At 34.8% G+C, this 19,877-nt stretch overlaps 1 protein-coding gene across 1 annotated transcript in view; it reads left to right on the plus strand.

The window, feature by feature from the left end:
- Nucleotides 1–1,450: 1,450 nt before the first annotated feature.
- Nucleotides 1,451–19,877, plus strand: part of LOC112037965 (protein NUCLEOLAR FACTOR 1) — a 34,625-nt gene continuing 16,198 nt past the window's right edge. Inside the window, 10 exon segments of the mRNA XM_065780723.1 lie at nt 1,451–1,696; nt 1,884–1,994; nt 2,217–2,352; nt 6,530–6,624; nt 9,219–9,369; nt 9,786–10,031; nt 10,478–10,622; nt 12,183–12,306; nt 15,815–15,915; nt 16,002–16,133. Of these exon segments, the coding sequence (XP_065636795.1) occupies nt 1,669–1,696; nt 1,884–1,994; nt 2,217–2,352; nt 6,530–6,624; nt 9,219–9,369; nt 9,786–10,031; nt 10,478–10,622; nt 12,183–12,306; nt 15,815–15,915; nt 16,002–16,133 (1,269 nt within the window). The 5' untranslated portion in view covers nt 1,451–1,668.

The following is a 19,877-nucleotide window of genomic DNA, read 5'->3' on the forward strand; positions in this document are numbered from 1 at the left end:
TGTGTGTGTGTGTGTGTGTGTATAACAAATGCTTGGAGAAAATTTATTTAGATTCAAAATTGAATTTTGTTTTTATTAGCTTTCCATACAAATTAAATTGTTTAGATTTCTACTGTCATTTTTTATCTAAACTAATGAGCATATTTTTCATACTATTTCCATTTAGATATTTTGTATGCCAGGATCTTGAACATAACATATTGTAATTGAGCTGATCGATCCCATGCACTTATTCCCGTTCAATTTAGGAGATACTATTAGACCATTTTTTTTTTTATGTTGTATTTAGTAGAATTTCATGGTTAGTGATTATGAATTGATACTGTATATGTAATATTCAATAGTAATTTTCAAAATTATATACATAATAACAGTATAATGAGAAACTCAATGCAGCTAATATCATGAAAATTGTAATAACAAAACTATTTTAGTACCTCCAAATATCATGGTTAAACTAATATATTATATATTTTATAATCCAAGCTAACATCAATAGCACCACTACAATTCATCGTTCTCACGTGTAAGCATGAGTTACATATTAGTTTAAATAATACATGTCCACAGTGTAATGAATAGACAAGTAATGGGTTTAGTTGGAGAAAAGCTTTAACCATATTAATTAATATCTCCCTTATTTTAATGTAGGAAAGGAAATTAATGGCATGAAGTAATAACTAATGAAGCTATCACCTTGATACTCATAAGGAGATGAAAAGTAATATTATTTAAATTTTATTCCTTTTTATAAATATAATAGAATTTTAATTTATAGAATTTGTTACTAATAAAGCTTTTTTTTTTTATATAAATAAAAATATAAAACATGCATTATTAAGTAGAAGTTTTACAGAAGTTCAATAAAAATTAATAAAAAATTATTTCATAGTTAAAATTTCGGACACTGTCTACACACTAACATATACATATTCAAGTATGTAAATGAATTGAAATTTTGGCTCTAAGTCACATTTTAAAATTTAAAATTGTGACTTAGATTCACAATTTCCATGCATTTATATGAGTTTTGTTTGAAAATACATATGAATAACAAGAATTAACTTGGCTAAAATGCAAAATTCATCTTATAAATTTAGTATTCTTAGTAATTTAACTTTTGAATTCTTTAAGTTTAAGATTATTTAATTAAGATTTTTTCATTAATTTATACTAATTTTTTTATTTTAAAAAAATAATAGGAAATATTTTTAATTATTAATTTGATTTTTTTTAATTTAAAAATTCAAAAAACTAAAAATTGGTACAATTAACTCATCATTTAACAAAAAATTAGTAGAAAGACTTTAATTGAATAAAATTAAAACTTTACCGAACTAAAATAAATTAAAACAAAATTAGAAAACGGAAATAAATTCAAATAAAATATTAAAGGAAAATTTTGCATTTTAGCCCATTAGCTTCTTCCTGCAACTTTAGGGGAAAAAAAAAAACCCCGCTTTTCCAGTTCTCCTAAAAAAATAATATAAAAAGAAAGTTCTCCCGCTAAAACCTTGAAAAGTAGGGTTTTACCTTTTAATTCTCAGTTATCATTCATCAGTGGCAGTCCCAGCACTAGCAGCATCGCCCCTCTCTCTCTCTCTCTTCGACTTACCTTATATACAAATATTATCTGTTGTTGTGTTTTAGGTTTGTTTTGGGTTTTCAATGGGGAAGCAATTCGGCAAAAATCGAGGTTAGCTACTCTCTCCGACTCTTTTTTTTTTTTTTGGGTTTTACAGCCTCTCTTTATTTGCCCAAAAAATCCAAATTATTTTTATTCCAGTTTTCATTTTTTGTAATACACGCTCAACTAGTCTCTCTGTATGCTTATTTATTTATTTATTTTACTCTGATAAGTTTTATTTTACTGGTCTAACTAGGATTGAAGCGATCCAAAGCGCCCTCTAACTCAGAAAGTAAACATGTAATTAAGAATCGCCGTGTCGAGCAAAAGCTTGCTCGTACTCGTAGCCCCTCGCCAAGTCCCTCAGGCACGTTAATAATTTTTTTTTTTAAAATTAATACATTGTATATGTTTTATTAATTCAATCAATTTTTTGATTTTTGATAATAAATCATGGATTATGAGAATTGTTAATAAAACTGTCTATTGAAGTTATTGTGAATTATTGAGGAAGTTTTAAAAATTGGATCAGGTAATATCTGTTTTGGTACTAGAATGAATGTTTTTGGGATCAAACTTTTTATTACAGGGGAACCGTCGGAGGAGCAATCTAGCTGTGCGGCTTCTGAAGAAGAAGTGATTCATAGAGAAGCATCGATGTATGATAAATTATTGATGTCGTTGCGGTCATGTAGCAAATCAGTTGACACTGCATATAAGAAGAGGTAATGGTTTTTCGTGTACTGGGTTTGTTTTTTCTTTTAATGTAGTTGAGCAACAAGGGATATCAACGTACTCAGTTTGTTTAATTGTAAAAGCTAGTGTAAGAATGCTATATGCTTATGGTTTTTAAGCCTAATATTTGATTTCATGTGATTTCATCTTGTGATTTAATGGTGTCACATTATTTTTAGCATGGTGATGATGAGTTGTTTGCTCCGATTGGATGTAAGATAGTCGTGCAAGTGTCATTAAGATGCAAAGATCTCTCATTGTTTGATATGACAATTCTTTAGTCTTGTGAAACTAGTTTACAAAAATAACATTCATGTTTTGAGAATCCAACTAACTGGCAAATAATTACACTTTTAGCTATCCCTTTTTTTTTTTGTCCCCATACTTGAGTCTGTGCTTAGTGTCATATATTTATTTATAGCCAGTCCCAAGCTTGGGAAAAGGAGGAGGGTTGTGGTAGGCAAATTCACATAGGTGTTGTTACGATATGGGGTTTTGGCATGTTTTATGAGGAGGAGTTTTACATAAGAGAGCATGTGGTCCACTTCTATTAGTCTTTGTACCAAGAAATAGATAGCTAGACCTTCAGTTGATGTGTTATACTTCGCTAAAATCAAATAGACTAAAAGAAATTTACTTGAGAGGAAGTTTGAAAGGAAACAATTATTCCAGTATGGGAGGAGTTAAGGAGGAGATAAAACCCTAGGGTTGTATGGATTCACCATGGTTTTCTTTCAACAGTGTTGGTGGGTGGTTGAAGTGGATGTTATGGCCTTTTTTGAGGTGTTTCATGAGCACTGTCAATTTGAGAAATCCCTCAATACTTCTTTTAGCTCTCTCCTCTTTGCTTGGAGAAATTGGTTTGGAAAGCGGCTATTAACTGCATGGAATACGGTCCCAGCATGTTTAATGTGGTTGGTTTGGAAGGAATGTAATACAAGCATCTTTGAAGACAAGGAGATACCCTTTGACCTCTTAAAAGATTTTCTCTTCGGTGCTTTGTTTCAGTGGACGCGTGTTTGGGTTTTACGAATTGTATTTCAATTTCTGAATTCTTGCACTCTGTTAGCTTAAGTTTTTGAGCTTGTTGTATTTTTTTATTGATTAGAATGTTCGCCATCATGAACGCGATGTTCAGCTTATTGCATAAAAGTTTTATTACCTATTAAAAAAAAAGAAAAATCCCTCAATGCTTCTTTTATTGCACTAACTCCCAAGAAAAACATTCCTATCAATATTGGGAATTTTCAGCCTATTTGTTTAGGTTGGGAGTGTTCATAAATTGTAATAGGCAAAGGTGTTGGCAAATGGTCTGAAAATGGTACTTGACAAACTAACTTCTGAGTCACAGAATGCATTGATTGATTGTAGGCAAATCTTGGACTTGACATCCTGGGTGTGATTTGCAAACTGGATATTAAGAAAGCATATGATCCTGTTAATTGGGTGACTCTACTTTATTTGATGGAAAGGAGATAGGATTTAGTGAGAAATAGATATGCTGGATTCATAGTTGCATTTCTGCAGTTTGATTCTCAGTTTTAGTGAACAGCTCCCTTTCTGGCTTCTTTAGTATTTCAAGGGTTCTTAAACGGGGTGACCCTTTATCCTGTTACTCTTCATTTTGGTTATGGGGGTCTTGAACAGGATGTTTAAGAGAACAGAGCAGGGCAGCTACATTAGCGGCTTTAGGGTGGGAACTACAGCTGAAACAGGGCTTTGTGTCGCTCACCCTTTATTTGCTTATGAAACTATTTTATTTTGTGATTCAAATGCCTAACAGTTGCTTTATATCAAAATGGCACTGACGTGAACTTGAGCAAGAGTGAGATGGTGTAGAGAGGTTGGCAACATGGCGGAGCTTGCTAATATCTTATGTTGTAAGATTGGGAATCTGTCGATGAATTATTTTGGAATGTAAGGGTGGCATCCTTCAAAGTGAAAATGGTTTAGAATCCAATTCTAGGAAAAAATGGATTGCAGATTATTAAGACGAAAGAAAGGATAACATTGTTGAAGAGTAAAATTTTGAGCTTTCCTACATACTCTCTCTCTCCTTGTTTACCATCCCTACTTGTGTGGCAAACAGATTGGACAGGTGACTGAGAAAATGTTTGTGGTATTGTTTGGGAGAGGAGTTCAAATACCATTTGGTGAGGTGAGAAATATAGTTTGCCTGCCTATTTTTGCTGGTGGGTTGGGTGTAAGGAAGATAGGGACCTTTAATCAAGCTTTTTTAGGGAATGACTTTGGCGTTTTGGGTCGAAAGATAACACTTTTATGGAGATGTAATAGCTTCAAAGTATAGGGAGGAATTGGGTGGGTGGGCTTAAAATTTGTTTGAGGGACTAATGTTTATAGCCTGTGGAAAAGCATTAGAGTGGGCAAGGATAGGTTTTTATGCTATGTGCGCTTAGATATACGAGATGGTAATTGAGAAATGGTTTTGGCGTGACACCTGGTATGGGGATCATTCTTTGAAGGTGTTGTTTCTTGACTTGTTTACATGTTCCACAACTATAGATGCCTCCGCTTGTTCTGTGATGATTAGTCAGACAGATGGGGAGATGCGAAGCTAGAATGTTAGTTTTCAAAGAGATTTTAATGATTAGGAGCTGGACTCGGTGAATGCTTTTCTTTATCTTCTTTACTCTAATACCCCTAGGAGAGAGGTTTGTGATAGACTGAGTTGGAGGTTGAAAGGGGGTGGTAAGTTTAATGTTTGCTTTTACTACAATGCCTTGTGGGTTACTTGTTTAGTATTTTTCCCATGAAAGAGTTGGGGTTACTAGTTAGGGTGCAGCCTAGTGGTTGGAGGCTTGGGATGAGCTGTAGATTCAGACATCTAGGGTTCCATCCCCACTAGGAGTTCCCCTGGATAACCTGTTATACAATTCTGGTGGGTGGGGTCGTGAAAACTTAAGGTGAAAATCTCAAATGTGAAAATCCTATCAATAGAGGTTACACATTAGTGGGATGGTGTGTGTGTAATGGGGAGGTGGTAGATCATTTACTATTACATTGTACTGTTGCTTGGGATTTGTGGAGTTCTTTTTTTAGGTATTTCAGGATTAACTGAGTGCAACTAGAAAGGTCATTGACCTTTCTTTGTTGGAGGAATTGGGTTGGCAATCATTAAACGAATATATAGAACTTGGTTCCTTATGTTTGATGTGGACACTATGGAGGGAACAAAATAATCGTGCTTTTGAGGATACAAAAAGTTTGGTGATTCAGTTTATAACTTTGTTTAGTATATCCTTGTTTGATTGGTCTTGTGCTTGGGTTTTACCAATTGTAATTCCCTATCTGAATTTCAAGAGTTGCTACACTTCTGTATGTAATATCATTTCTTTGCAATCCTTTTGGCCTTCTTTTTTGTTCATTATATATGTACATGTAGTAGCCTTTTTTTTTCAAAAAAAAAAAAAAAAAAATGTCGGTCACTAATCAAAAAATATTTCTTATTTATTCTTTTACCATTAAATTTCTGATAAAAATTCAGATGAAAAAACTTGTACTTCCTTTGGACAAGTAGAACCAAAAGAATAACAGGAAGTTAGAATGTTACAAAAAGAGTTGCAGGAAATTAAGTGATTCATTAGGATGGGTCCAATTGGATGGCTTATGGCACACTTACCACACATTTTGTTTACTGTTGGAAAGGGAACATCTCATTATACTTATTGTATGCATTTTGTACATCTTTGAGCAATGATTTTAAGTACCTTGATATGCCAAGTAGACATGAATAATGTTGAGTTATTGTTTGTTAGTTGTTATTTATTAATAACTCATGTTCCTTATCGACCTGAGCATTTGACCTTTTTGTATGCCATATTGATGCTTGTCACGTGATGCATTATATTTTTTAATTTTTTGAAACCCTTTATTGAGCTATACCATATAGTTGTAGAGTAATGAATTTTCATTTTATATTTTTTAACCAAGCAGTGTAGCTTTTAAAATTGCTAGTGATGCTATTCCCTCATGGATTAGCTACTTCTACTGAAACACTCATTTTAAATTGGATAATTAATCAGCACTACTAATACTTGTTGCTCTGGCTTCTTGAAACTTTGTGTTAAGTTGAATTATAAGGTTAAACAACAATTTTTTTGAGGAATTTAAAATTTACAGTTATCATGTGCTTCTTTTGTGTAATAGACAAAGACAAGAAGAAGGTAAAAGTGACTCCGAAGTAGATGAAGATGATGGCTTTGAATCTTTTAGTGTCTCGGTGGAAGATGATAAGGAAGATGGTAAGGAATGTTTCATGGGATTTATAGTTTGTTTAGACAACTATCTAAAGGGTTTTTTCTCTATGTCCCAATAACATATAATATGCTTTTTTTGTTTTATGAAGTACTGTTTCCTTAAAGGCTTTTGTTAGATGTCTATAATCTATAAGCCTTTTTTTGTGATTGTAGTTTCAATCTATGTTCTCCTAAGTACTGAAAATGCTGATTTTGATGGAAATCAAGATCAAATAACTGAAAGAACTTGAAAAAGGATTGCCTTAGAATTAAGAATCAAAACTGGAATTACAGAGAAACTGGAGAAACAGAGTTTATGTCCAGATCTAAAACTAAGATAAAGTTGCATAAAAAAACTGATTCTACTCTTATATAACAAGCCTGATTATAATCTTTAACTAGTAGGAAATAAACTAGCTAATAGTTAAGCTAGGCAGGCTATCACAACATAAGTCCAAGCTGAAATTAATGAGAACGTATGGTAGATCTGAGAAGTCAAAATAAGGGGCTGGCTGGCTGCCCTAAGAGAAAGGGTGGCTGGTTGTTTTGGCTTAAGAGTAGAGGGGGGTTGGTTGGCTGGCCTAAGGGTAGAGGGTGGCTACATCAGATTTAATTGTTGATTATCAAATTTCTAATCTTGTACATGGGCATGAATAAGCTTCTTTAGGTTTTCTTTGGATTTGTTACCTTCAGTGGTTGTCCACTTAGTTAATTATCCAAAAAGAAAAAGAAAAAGAGTGGTGGTTTGCCAATACTGGTGGTTTGCCAATACCTAAGGAACAATTTAAATGGATTTCAATTGTCATCATTTGGGTTGCGGACAAGAATGCTGAAATCAGTTAATTTTCCCCCCTTCTCTCATTTGAGGGATGAGATTTGACGAGGCATTCAGGACCAACCACCTGCTTTGACTGACAGTTGTTCTCTATTTCCATTCCTTGCTGTCCATCTTCTCTGCCCATCACAAAGACTAATAATCACGAATGTTGAAAGTGGCAATTGAAAATAGCTTTCTATCAGTCTGACCTTTTCTTTCAACCCACAAGCATCTATAGAACAGTTCTCTTTAAAGTAATACCTATTGATCTCTGTTTCAAACTTTGCCCTTTCTGGAAAATTCTTACCATCTAAAGTGCAGATTACTTCTTCTCTTGTTATGCTATGAAATTCAGATCCAATATACTCCTGACATCTTTTGTATTAATCTGATGAGTCAAATCAACGCCCCTTTTCAATGCCTACTTTTAGCTCGTGTGTGCGTCTATAGAAATTATTTTCAGTTTGTTATTAACTAATCGCATTAGAAGAGGTCTTAGTTCTGATGTTTTTGGGATTTTATTGGTAGGCCTCTTACTTTATAATATCTGAAGCATTGGGCGCTTATTAAAAAAGAAAAACTTAAGCAGTAAGCATGTGGGGATGCATTCAACTGGAATGTACATTTTAGTAAATGACATTTAACAAAATATTGCGTTTGAAACAATTAATAAAATAATTGCATTTGAACTCATGATTGGAGGCTGATTTAGCAGGCTTGACAGCTGCTTGGCTGAATTGTGCCATGTCTAAAATTGTGAGTTGTGTTAGAATTATAGTTAAATGTTAAATTCACAATTTATGTTTAATTCACAATTTCCTAATAGTTTAAGATTTTGGGAGAATCTGTAATTTAACATGGAATCAAAGCAGGAGATCCTAAGTTCGGTTCTTGTCTATACTCTACCTCTCGTTTAAAATGTTAAAAATTCTACGTGTTGGGCCCTAGTTGTTAAGGAGGAGTTTAAGCCCACTCGTGAAAGGGAGTGTAAGAATTATGGTTAAATGATTAAATTTACCATTCCTAACAGCTTAAACTTTTGGAAGAATCAGTAATTTAACAAGTTGAAAACGAAATCCGAGTCACGATTTTAGTTTAAAACATTTTAGGCCTATACTCAACTTATAGACAGATGAAAGACTTGGGGTTTGGCCTACAACCACCAATGGCACCACCAAACTGCCGCCATACCTGGCCACAATACCTTCAAATCAGCAGTTCACTCCCAAACCAAATGCAGTACAAACACCCCAACCTTAAACCACCAAACTAAACTGTGGGCGAAAATTGTCGAGATTGAGTAGTAAGGTGCCTCAAAATCATGGGTGAGTATAGAAAGTGACAGAGGGAGATATAGTGTGTTTTGAGTGAAACTGAAAGTCTGAAATCATGAGTTGAACTCACAATTTCAGCCCAAAATTGGAATCATGAGATTTCAGATTTGGCATAAAGTAAGAAGACAGTCACCTCAACCTGCCAACTCATGCTTGAAATTGTGGCTTCAAGTAACGATTTTACTGAAGTTTTCAGTTGAACCCTTGGTTCCATTTATTAAAATAGTGAATTTTATAATTGCCATGCTTTGCAGATAAGTTTTTGAAACACAGTATTTTCAATATATATGTGATCTTTAGAGTTGGTATATTATTTGTGTGATCCAATATAGTTTCTCCAACTGCAAAGGGATTTTGACATTTTATATGCTTAAAATCCTTTTATCTATAATCTTAATGAATTGGATTGGATTGGATTGAACTGATGACAAGTTCTCTTCATACTATAGAAAGTACAATACAACAGCCTGACATGGTGGACCCTGGGGAGCAAGGTGAAGATGCTGAAACTGAAGATGACCACGAGGCCTCTGACACAGATCAGGAGCATGATATTAGAGCCAATTGTCAGACTTCTACTGATGGATCAGAATGCATGAGGTCTATTTACATTAAATGCCTCTCTGATTCTTCTATTAAGTTGTGTTTTATCATTTGAAATTATTATCATTATTAGAACACTATTTTTTATACTTATATATAAAATTCTAATCATTATCTTGAGATTACTTTTGGGCAATCGATTAACAACCATACAACTTGTAGCATGTCAATCTGACAGCTATGTTTCTTGAGTTTTTAGCGTTTTTTATTTGTTCATTGATTTTATTTTTTTGATCTCCTTAATTTTTTGAGACTCTCACTTATTGGCTGTTTTTATTAAATATTATTACATGTACATGCATACATACTATATATATATGTAAAATAATATGAAGTTTTTATGTGATCTTTGTTTTATTTCAACTAGATCGCATCCTTATAGATGTGTCATTTAACTATATATGATCTTTTAGTTCCTTTAGTACACACTTGGAGCACAAGTTATCAAAAGAAGAAGTTGATAATATGTCAACAAAGAAATGGAAATATAAGTGGGAGGTGCCTGTTGTTGGGATGTCAAATTGCAAGTGGATGGGAACTGAAGAGTGTTTCTTAAAGGTAAGCTATCGTGTTGCATTCCTTAGAATTACTTCTGATAAAGATTATCTGACCATCTTTTATACTAAAGCTTTTAAAATTTATATTTTATTGCAATTATGATGTGGTAGTATCTTAGAGCATTAGCACTGGGAAATTCTAATTCTACTCTATTTTACTATTCCAAAAAGTCACTTTATCATTATACCATGCCATTTTACAATACCTCTAGCATCCCAAACTTTTATTTTCATATTCTACTCATTAAAATAATATATCTACGCAATAAAAAAAAAAAAAATTTTTTTTTTTTTTTTTTTTTTTTTGATAGGTAATTTTTTTTTGATCTCCTTAATTTTTTGAGACTATCACCTATTGGCACTTTTTATTAAATTTTATTACATATACATGCATACATACTATATATATATGTGTGTGTAAAATAATTTGAAGTTTTTATGTGATCTTTGTTGTAAATTTTACATTGTCTTTGAGAATAATGTTTTGTTTTATTTCAACTAGATCGCATCCTTATAGCTGTGTCATTTAACTATATATGATTTTGTAGTTCCTTTACCATACACTTGGAGCACAAGTTATCAAAAGAAGAAGTTGATAATATGTCAACAAAGAAATGGAAATATAAGTGGGAGGTGCCTGTTGTTGGGATGTCAAATTGCAAGTGGATGGGAACTGAAGAGTGTTTCTTAAAGGTAAGCTATCGTGTTGCATCCCTTAGAATTACTTCTGATAAAGATTATCAGACCATCTTTTATGCTAAAGCTTTTAAAATTTAATATTTTTATTAATTATGATGCGGCAGTATCTTAGAGAGAACCACATCAAATAACTCATATTCAAGGCCTGAGTATCGTCTTTCTTTTTATTCCCCTCTTTGCACCTCCTTTCTCACTAATCAAACAGAGCAAAAGTGCATACTTTTTAAACATTAGTATGAAATTTGAAAAGCAAGAAAACTTCAATTTATTATATATATAAAAAAGGGTTGAAAGAGAGCAAAGTAGGACTTTTTGATAAGCAAATCCATTTAATGCTTAGACTGTTATTTGAGTGGGCCAAGCTGGGGTTGATTATATTAACTTGTTGGGGAAATTTTCCTCCTATAGAGGTGGATGGCTACTGTGCTACAAAAAAATGCGCTACCTGAGTGGAATTCTGTGGCAAATTTGTAGAAGCTACTGAGGAGAAGAATAATTAGGTTTTGAATTTTGAAATTTGAGTTTTTTGACCACATGTTAATGTCTAGGATGCACGGACGCGGCTCCAGAGGAGCCGCACCTGTGTCGGACTCGGTGGGACGCGGCGACGCGGGACGGACGCCGCTGACAGCGAGTCTGTGCCGCGTCGGGCCGCGTCTTGCCGCGTGGATGGGCCGACTCGTGCCGACGTGGCTCAATTCGGGCCAACTCAGGCCGTATCGGCCGAAACCGCCGAAATGGCCGGTTTAGGCCGAAACGGCAGAGTCAGGCCGGAATTCCAAAAAGAAAAAAGAAAAAAAAGTTGCGAAACGCACCGTTTGAGGAAGAAACGAAGCTGAGGAAGATGAAAGAAGAAAAAAAATTGTAGAAAGGAAGAAACGAAGCTGAGGAGAAGAACGAAGAAGACGAAGAGATGTTTTTTAAAAGGTGTGGATGTGTGGTGTAGATTAGGCTTTGGAAAATGGAAGCTTTGGGAAATAAAATTTTAAAAAAAAGAAGGTAAAGTTGATATCCTGATGAGACCAAACGTGATGTGTTGTTGACTTGTTGGCACTGGAGTGACAGGTGAATGGAGAGAATAAAAATAAAAGATTAATCTTGTGGGTTTTATTTAATTTATGAATATTATATTTGAGTTATTATCTATTATTGCTCTTAAATTTAGTATATGTATATATAACGTGAAAAAGTATGGTTAGTAATATATTAAAAATATAAATAAAAATAATTTTAGTAATTTTTTAATCGCCGAGTCCCGCCGCACCCGCACCCACCTTTTTCAAAAATTGCCGAGTCCCGCACCCGCACCCGCACCCGCACCCGCACCCGAGTCTCGAAACGCACCCGTGCTTCCTAGGTTAATGTCTCATCATACCCATGCATTAATTAGAATATAGAATCTTAAATCTGGCTCATTAAATCTGTTTGTTGTTCTGCAATTTGCACATGCATTTTGATCTATTATTACTTATTAAAAAAAAGGGTATTTTGATCTATTACTATTGTCTTCATTTTTTCAGCTGAATCATGTACTTCGTTTTTTTACTTTTGCAGGAGGTTAACACCAATTCTGATTATGGTCTGAAGCTAAAGTTGTATAAACACTGGTTGGATGTCTATAAGACATCTGGAGGGGATGATTTTCATTCATCTAAAGAGAGATTATTCTTCTCCCTTTGTAAGTGAGCCTCATCTTGCAGTCCTAGATTAATATCTTTTCAGTTGCATTCAGTTGTGTCTTGTCATACTGCAAGTTATTTGTTTTAAATCTTTGCAATTGATTTTCTGAGAATTTTGCCCGTATTCCTTGCCTCAATGATGAGTGGAAGTGAAGGGCTACCAAGGACTATCCATATGTAGCTTCAAGACCTTCATCTTATTTGATGATACAATGTATTATCTGGTTTAGATCTAAGAATATCAAGGATGGAATCATTGTTAACATCATAGGACTTAAAACTTTTTGTGTGCTTTTGTATGATTTTCTTAGTTAGTTCTTACATAAGCTCACAGACTTTTCCTAATAAAGCGGTAAATCCTTGATGAACATGAGGGAACACCTCTCCATCTACGATTTACTTTTACTTCAAGATTCTTTTTCTTATGATTTGCTGCCCAAGTTCGAGTCTCTTTCTCTTTTCTTGGATACCTTGTATGGATTCTTTTACTACCTTGGTGTCCAAAACAATTGGAAAGGTGCATATCACCTTAGCAAAGCACCAACATAGAGGGCTTGTAGATTCAATGAGTCCATGTGGATTCAAGGGTTTGCATATAGGTTCAAGAAATCCCTTGTGGCCTCGAGGGTTTGCATCTAGCTAGAATGAATTTTATACTATCTCTCACTTTTCAACCTGCGTCAAGTTTCATGTTGAAAATTGAATTATCGTGTCCTCGAGGTCCTGAGGTGAAAGATGTTAGGCCAATTAGCCTGGTGGGAGGTATATATAAATTACTAGCAAAGGTATTGGTAAACAGATTGAAAGGGGTATTGTGAGAGAGAGTGTTATGCAGAACCCTTTCATCCAAGGGAGGCAAATGCTGGAATCAGTTCTCATAGCAAATGAATGCTTGAATAGTTGTATGAATTCAAATATATGAGGGGTGCTGTGTAAAGTGGATGTGGAGGAGGCTTATAACCATTTGGACTGGGATTCCTATTGTATTTGCTTGAACAGTGGATTTGGTGAAAGATGGACAAAGTAGATAGAATTTTGTCTATTTTGGTGAGCGGTACACCAGTTCACCCACAATTTTTTCAACAGGAGCCAGGGATTAGATCAGGGGGACTCAATATTCCCTTCGTTGTTTGTAGGGGTGACAAAATTTGATATGACCTGCGAACTCGACACGACTAACCCGTATATAAACAGGTCATGGGTTGAGGCTAAACGGGTTTGGGTCATATTCGGGTTGACATGGCTAACCCGTCTAATAAATGGGTCGTATTCATGTTTAGCATGCGAACCCGTCTGATCTGTTTGACTCGTTTAGCTTATAAAATTATTACTTATTTTGATATTATTGCTTAATTGATGGTTGTTTTTATATGTTTATTACTATATTTATAGCTGTAATTGTATTTTAATTTTAGATATATGGGAATTGATAAAAATTTTATAGGTTTTGTATGACCTATTAATCAAATAGATTATTAAATGGATCATTTGTATTAACCTTTATATGACTTGTTAATTAAACGAGTTAAACGTGTTAGGTCGGGTCGACCTGTTTAATAAACTGGTCGTGTTCGGGTTGAGGATTCCTGACACATTTACTAAATAGGTCAAGTTTGGGTCAACCCATATAGTCGAATACACATGGCTCGATACGACACGAACCTGACCCATGAACACGAATTACCACCCCTAGTTGTTTGTGATATCATGGAGACTTTGAGCAGGTTGATCACAAGAGCAATGTCCGGAGCTTACTTAATAGGCTTCTCTATTGGTGATAATTTCTCCATTGATGGAAGAAGTGAAACAATGATGATATCTCACATTCTATCTGCATATAAAACTCTTATTTATTTATTTTTGTGAGGCAAGCTCTTCTCAGATTAGGAATGTATACTTATTTGTTTTGAGGCCGTACGGGTATGAGCATTAATTTAGGCAAGTCTGAAATAATGCCTGTGGGAGGTAAAACACATCGAGGGATTGGCAAATGATCTTGGGTGTTGAATTACATCTCTTCCCATGAAGTATTTGGGATTACCTTTAGGAGCTCCTTTTAAGGAGAAATCAAATTGGGATCTCATTCTTGAATGTGCTGAGGTTGGCTGGATGGAAAAGACTTCATCTGTGTTGCGGACAACATACCTTATTAAATTGGATTTCTTATGTAGTTGGATTATTTTAGGAATCCATTTTATTTTGAGTTCAAATAAGGATTAGATTAGATAAGGATTCTTCCCAAAAAAAAAAAAAAAAAAAAAAAAAGGGGATAAAAATGAGTCTTTTAGATTGTTATCAGTCAAGTGTCTAATGGACATGATCTTTTATCTGTGGAAGCTTTATAAAAGGGCTTTAGGCGGTTAATTTAATGAGCAGAAGATTGATTAATGGAGTTTCAAATTGGAGATTTTCCAAATTGTTTGTGTTGATTCTTGACAGCTTAGGTGTTGGTGCGTAAGTGTTACTGCTTGGTGCTATTTCCAGCAACGGGTGCTGATTTTTAGGGTTATCTTTTAAATTTTTTGTTCTTTTATTTCTCTCTTGATTATCCTGCATCAATCTGTCAAAAGGAGGTCACTTCACCCTCATCCAGAGTATGCTTCCCAGCCTTCTACTCATTTTTTTTTTTTTTATCTCTTTTCCGATACTAGTTGGTGTAGCAAATAGAATGGAAAGACTTCACAGAGACTTCCTTTGGGGTGGTATGGGTGGAGAATTCAAATTTCATTTCGTAAATTGGAATAATTGTTGTAGTCCAATTCGCCTTGGTGGTTTGGCAATTAAGAAGGCAGTAATCTTTAATCAGGCTTTGTTGGGAAGTTGTTGTGGTGTTATGGGCATGAAGAGATGGCTTTGTGGATGCGGGTCATAGAGTTAATGTATGGATCCCCTAATGAATTTTGGTGCTTGGTGTAGGTTTGGGGATTGTATGGAGTGGGTTTATGAAAGCCTATTAGAAGAGGATGAGATATTTTTGTGAGCTTTGTTAGATATGATGTTGGGGATGGCACAAAATTTTGATTTTGGCATGGCCTATGGCAAGGGTAGTCTATACCCGGAAGGAGAGGTTTCCTGAATTGTATCTTTTAGCTTGGGATAGTGAGACTACTGTGACAGCAGACATGAGCAGATGTATTAGCATCCTGTGGTCCTTCTGGCAGTACAAATTTTGGAAGTAGTGGATGTGACACAGTGCTCAGAAGTAACTGGGAGTTTCTCATCACTTCTTTCTTCATGTCTATGCAAACTTTGTGATGTACAATAGTCTATATGGGTGGTGAAAATTGGATTTTTGCAGTTGATTTTAAGTAGCTGGTCGTTGAGTTTTGTTGAACTTTCTCTTTGTTTGTTGTACATTTATGATTATATATTTGTCTTGAAAGTTGCCTCTCTGGCTTTTCCCCCTTATTGCCTTTATGATCTTGCAATTAAGTATTGATTACTGTTTATGCTTTTATTTTATTTTATATGTATCTAATTGCTTACACTGTCTTGATTTTTTTCTAGGCAACAGCTATTGGGATATACTGCACTGTAACAAGAAACCCTTTTATCTCAAAGGCCGGGAAGAAGATTCAAGTATCATGGATGCTTACATCATTCATTCTGTGCGTGCAATTACTTGAACTTTCTTGATAGATTTTTGGTGTATGTTATTTTCATAGAATGATTAAATGAAGAGTATATTATGCAGCTGAATCATGTATTGAAAACCAGAGATCTTGTGACAAAGAATGATACAAAATTGGCGAAGCATCCGGAACGTGCTGACAATGAAATTCTTAATGGTGATAGTTTCCTTGATCATGGATTTACTCGTCCTAAGGTAGTCTTAGTTGTTTTCTTGTGATTTTTTATCAACTCTAAGTAGACTTGGACTTTGTTCTTCATTTTGTTTTTTTTTTTTTGGTTTTTGCCTTTTAAATTGGTTCCCTGGCATACACAAGAGCTTTGAACCTAATATAATAATTATGAAATGGTTCTCAATATGTAGACTTGGTTTATCATATGAGTTTATAATTCTTTCTTGTTCCCATAGTTCTTTTGACCAATTTTCCTTTTCATTGTTGAAATATTGTGTTGATAGTAGTGCTAAAAAGTACTGTTATGTTCTTGACTTTAGTTGATAGACATCATTTGTTGAGAGCACCCCTCCTTGTCTTGTGATAAAATTGATCTAGGCTTTTTTAATCTGTCGAAAATAGCTAGTGATAGAAATTAAACTTTTTTTTTTATTGCTTTTGGAATTCAATGGGTAGTTCCAAAGAAAGTGGTAGATGTCTACTGTAGTTGGCAAGGGTTGTTTGGTCAGTATAAAAAGAGCTTCATTTAGAAGGTTGCTCCACTTTTTGAAAGTTTCTAAAATACGTGTTTGATGCATCAAACATTTCCAACTTTCAAAACTGTAATTTTCAATTTTGGAAGCTGATACATCAATAAATAGTTTTTTTTTGATAGGTAATCAGAAAACTTTTATAAATGATAGAAAAAAGAAGAATACAGGAAGTTCATGATGATGAACAACTAGAAAAAAAAAAGGAACAAACAACACAACAAACAAAGGGAAGTTAGGAAACTAGACTAAGGGAGGACAAAAATTCAGAGAGAGGAGGAAGGCTTGAAAATGTGCTTTTAAGCAAAGTCAATTGACCCCCTTTTGAGAGATACACCTTCTTCCACCTTGCCAACCGTCATTCAATCTTGATTCCAAATAGGTATGGACTTGTAAGAAGCCCCTAGAGGCATGCCTAGGTAGGGTATGGGAAGACTCCCTACCTTGCAACCTAGAATATTTGCCAATGCATGCTCACTAGCCACCTCCCATATTGGAACTAACTTGCTCTTACTCACATTAACCCTCAACAATATCATTTGGATATGGAGAATCCGTTTAGCTACAGAGTCACAAAAGATTATGGTGTCATCTTGAAACAAAAGATAAAAAATACGTACTCCATCACCCACTCCATCTGCCCTAAAGCCTCCTATAAGACCAAGCCCCCTCCATTCTCTTGATCATCTTGTTGAACTCCTCCATCATCAATAAGAAAAGCATTGGGGATAGTGGATCCCCTTGCCTTAAACCCCTCAAACTACTAAAAACCCTAGCTGGAGACCCATTAGTAAGAATTGTGGAAATGCAAGTTCTAATCCTTTGTTGCAATCTATCACCAAAACTCATCCTCCCTAGCAAGTAAATAAGGGCCTCAGTTTACATGATCATACACTTTTTCAATATCTAACATACATATAACTCTTGAAATTTTACTTCTCATACAGCTGTCAACACATTCATTCGTAGTAAGGACCGAATCTAGAATTTGTCTTCCACTCACAAATGCATTCTAAGACTCTGAAACAATCATATCTAATACCGTCTCAGTCTCAGACAATATGCCAATATCTTGTGGGGGTGGTTTGGGTGATGAGTCCAAGTTTCATTTGGTGGGTTGGGATAAGGTGTGTGCTTTAGTGGCTAATGGTGGTTTAGGGGTAAGGAAGATTACTACCATCAACAAAACCTTATTGGGGATTTGTCATGGGGGTCGCCTTGAAATTTGGGGAAGAATTGGGGTTGGGGGGGGGGGGGTTTGGGTTTCTAAGATGAATAGGGGTCCTCATGGTTGTGGTCTTTAGAGGAATGTTAGGATGGGTTGGGAAGGTTTAGTTAGTACATTGGGTTTGAGGTCGGATTGGGGAATTGGGTGTGATTTTGGCATGATTGTTGGTGTGGTGAACAACCTCATAGAGAGCCTTTTTTTGGTATTGTATGGGAATTCTACTAATTGGGAGCCTTCAATGGCATCTTCATTGGTGAGGCAGCAAGGGGGGAAAGGAGTTGGGATGTGAGGTTCCATCATGATTTTAATGATTGGGAGATGGAACTGGTGGCAGCTTTTCTTCTTCTCTTGGAGTCTCATATTCCTAGTGATGGTGGGGATCGTGTGAGGTGGAAGTTGATGAAACGGAGGGAATTCGATATTTGGTCTTTTTTATAATGTGTTGAGTGGACCTTTTTCTGTCATCTTTCCTTGTAAAGGTACTTGGGGGCGTCAAGGCCCCTAGGTAGGTCTATTTTTTTGTCTGGACAATAGTGTAGGGGAAGAAAAAGTCCATTATGAAAACTTATTGACCAGAAAGAGGGGGTGCCCTTGGGGGTTTTGCACTTCCCTATTAATTCAATCACTTTCTTTAAGAATGGGCTATTTCTCCTATGAGTAAAGACTCCTTGATATAAATCCAACAACATTCCAATTTGTCCCATCATTTTGGGATACTTCTTGGATTGCCCAGGACTAGCATTGAGACTTTACCCCTAGATGTCCAATCAACTGCTGCGCAAACAGCCAAATAGGCGCTAATTGGCACTTCTACAAGCTCATGAATGATCTCTTTTGTCCTCATCTGGTACATGGTCATCCAAAGCGTGGAAAGGATGGATCTGTTGCTTCCTCTGTTGCTCATCAGTGCTTCAACAAGCTCATTGACTATCTCCTTTTGTCGTTCTTGCTTGAAATGATCATGAGTTCTTATAGGTGGTTATTATGGTATCTTCTTGCTCTTTCTTCACTTTAAATTATTTTTAATTTCCTTTCAGTTTACTCTCTTGTTGCCCAGTTTTATTTTACTTTTTGAGACTTTCATTGATAGAAACGAATGGCATAAAACAAGAAAGAAAGTGTACTGATGAAATAGTAATGAATAAAAAAAGAAAAAGAAAAAGAAAAAGAAAAAGAAAAAAAGAAATGAAAACTGTATTTAGTATCTAATTTGTGGTCCTTATTCTTTTTACCAATACAATTTATCATAATTATTTTCTTTTTCAACTTTATACATTTGGCCCCAAAGAATGTTGTTGCCTTGTCATGCCCTTGTTTTTCAAGAATTGTTGTCACTATGTCTTGTGATGTATTGTGTTCATGTCCATGATTCATAGAATATAAGGGTAAATAAAATGATAGACCAGTTGTGGCATACTAAGTGTACAAGTTATAGTTGCTTGTGTGATTTAACAAGTAAATGACTTACAATTTTTAGCAAAAAATTAGCATACCAAAATGTCTATGTATACTTCTATCTATCAGATTATACCTATGTTATTTTTCTTTTTGGTAATTAATTATACCTGTTTAATGGTATCCTGCATATTTTCAACAATGGTGCTATATTCGATCCGTATGATGTATATTGTATCTATATGTGCACGTCACAGCCTAAACTTCAGTTTTGAAGAAGATTGAACTCTATGAATTCTAAATTTTAATTTTACAACAGAAGTAAAAGTACCAGAGTCATTTAAAAATTGATCCTCTGTAGTTTCATCATAATTTATCTTAAGCCTTTGGATTGAAAGTTTAAATTTGCGGCGTTTTGCATTTGAGAATTATCTGTTTCTATACATTGGATTGATTCATCCCATTTGCGTCTTAGATATTGGATCAATTAACTTTTAAGAAGCAGCTGAGTAGTACTTGTTCATAATCGTGTTTATAAATTATAATTTTGCTGCACTATATTTAGTACACTTGTCCGTTGGTCATATAGGGCTTTCTTTCCTTCATTTTCAAAA

This window comes from Quercus suber, unplaced genomic scaffold, assembly GCF_002906115.3.
Source record: "Quercus suber isolate HL8 unplaced genomic scaffold, Cork oak 2.0 scaffold_244, whole genome shotgun sequence".
Lineage (NCBI taxonomy): Eukaryota > Viridiplantae > Streptophyta > Magnoliopsida > Fagales > Fagaceae > Quercus > Quercus suber.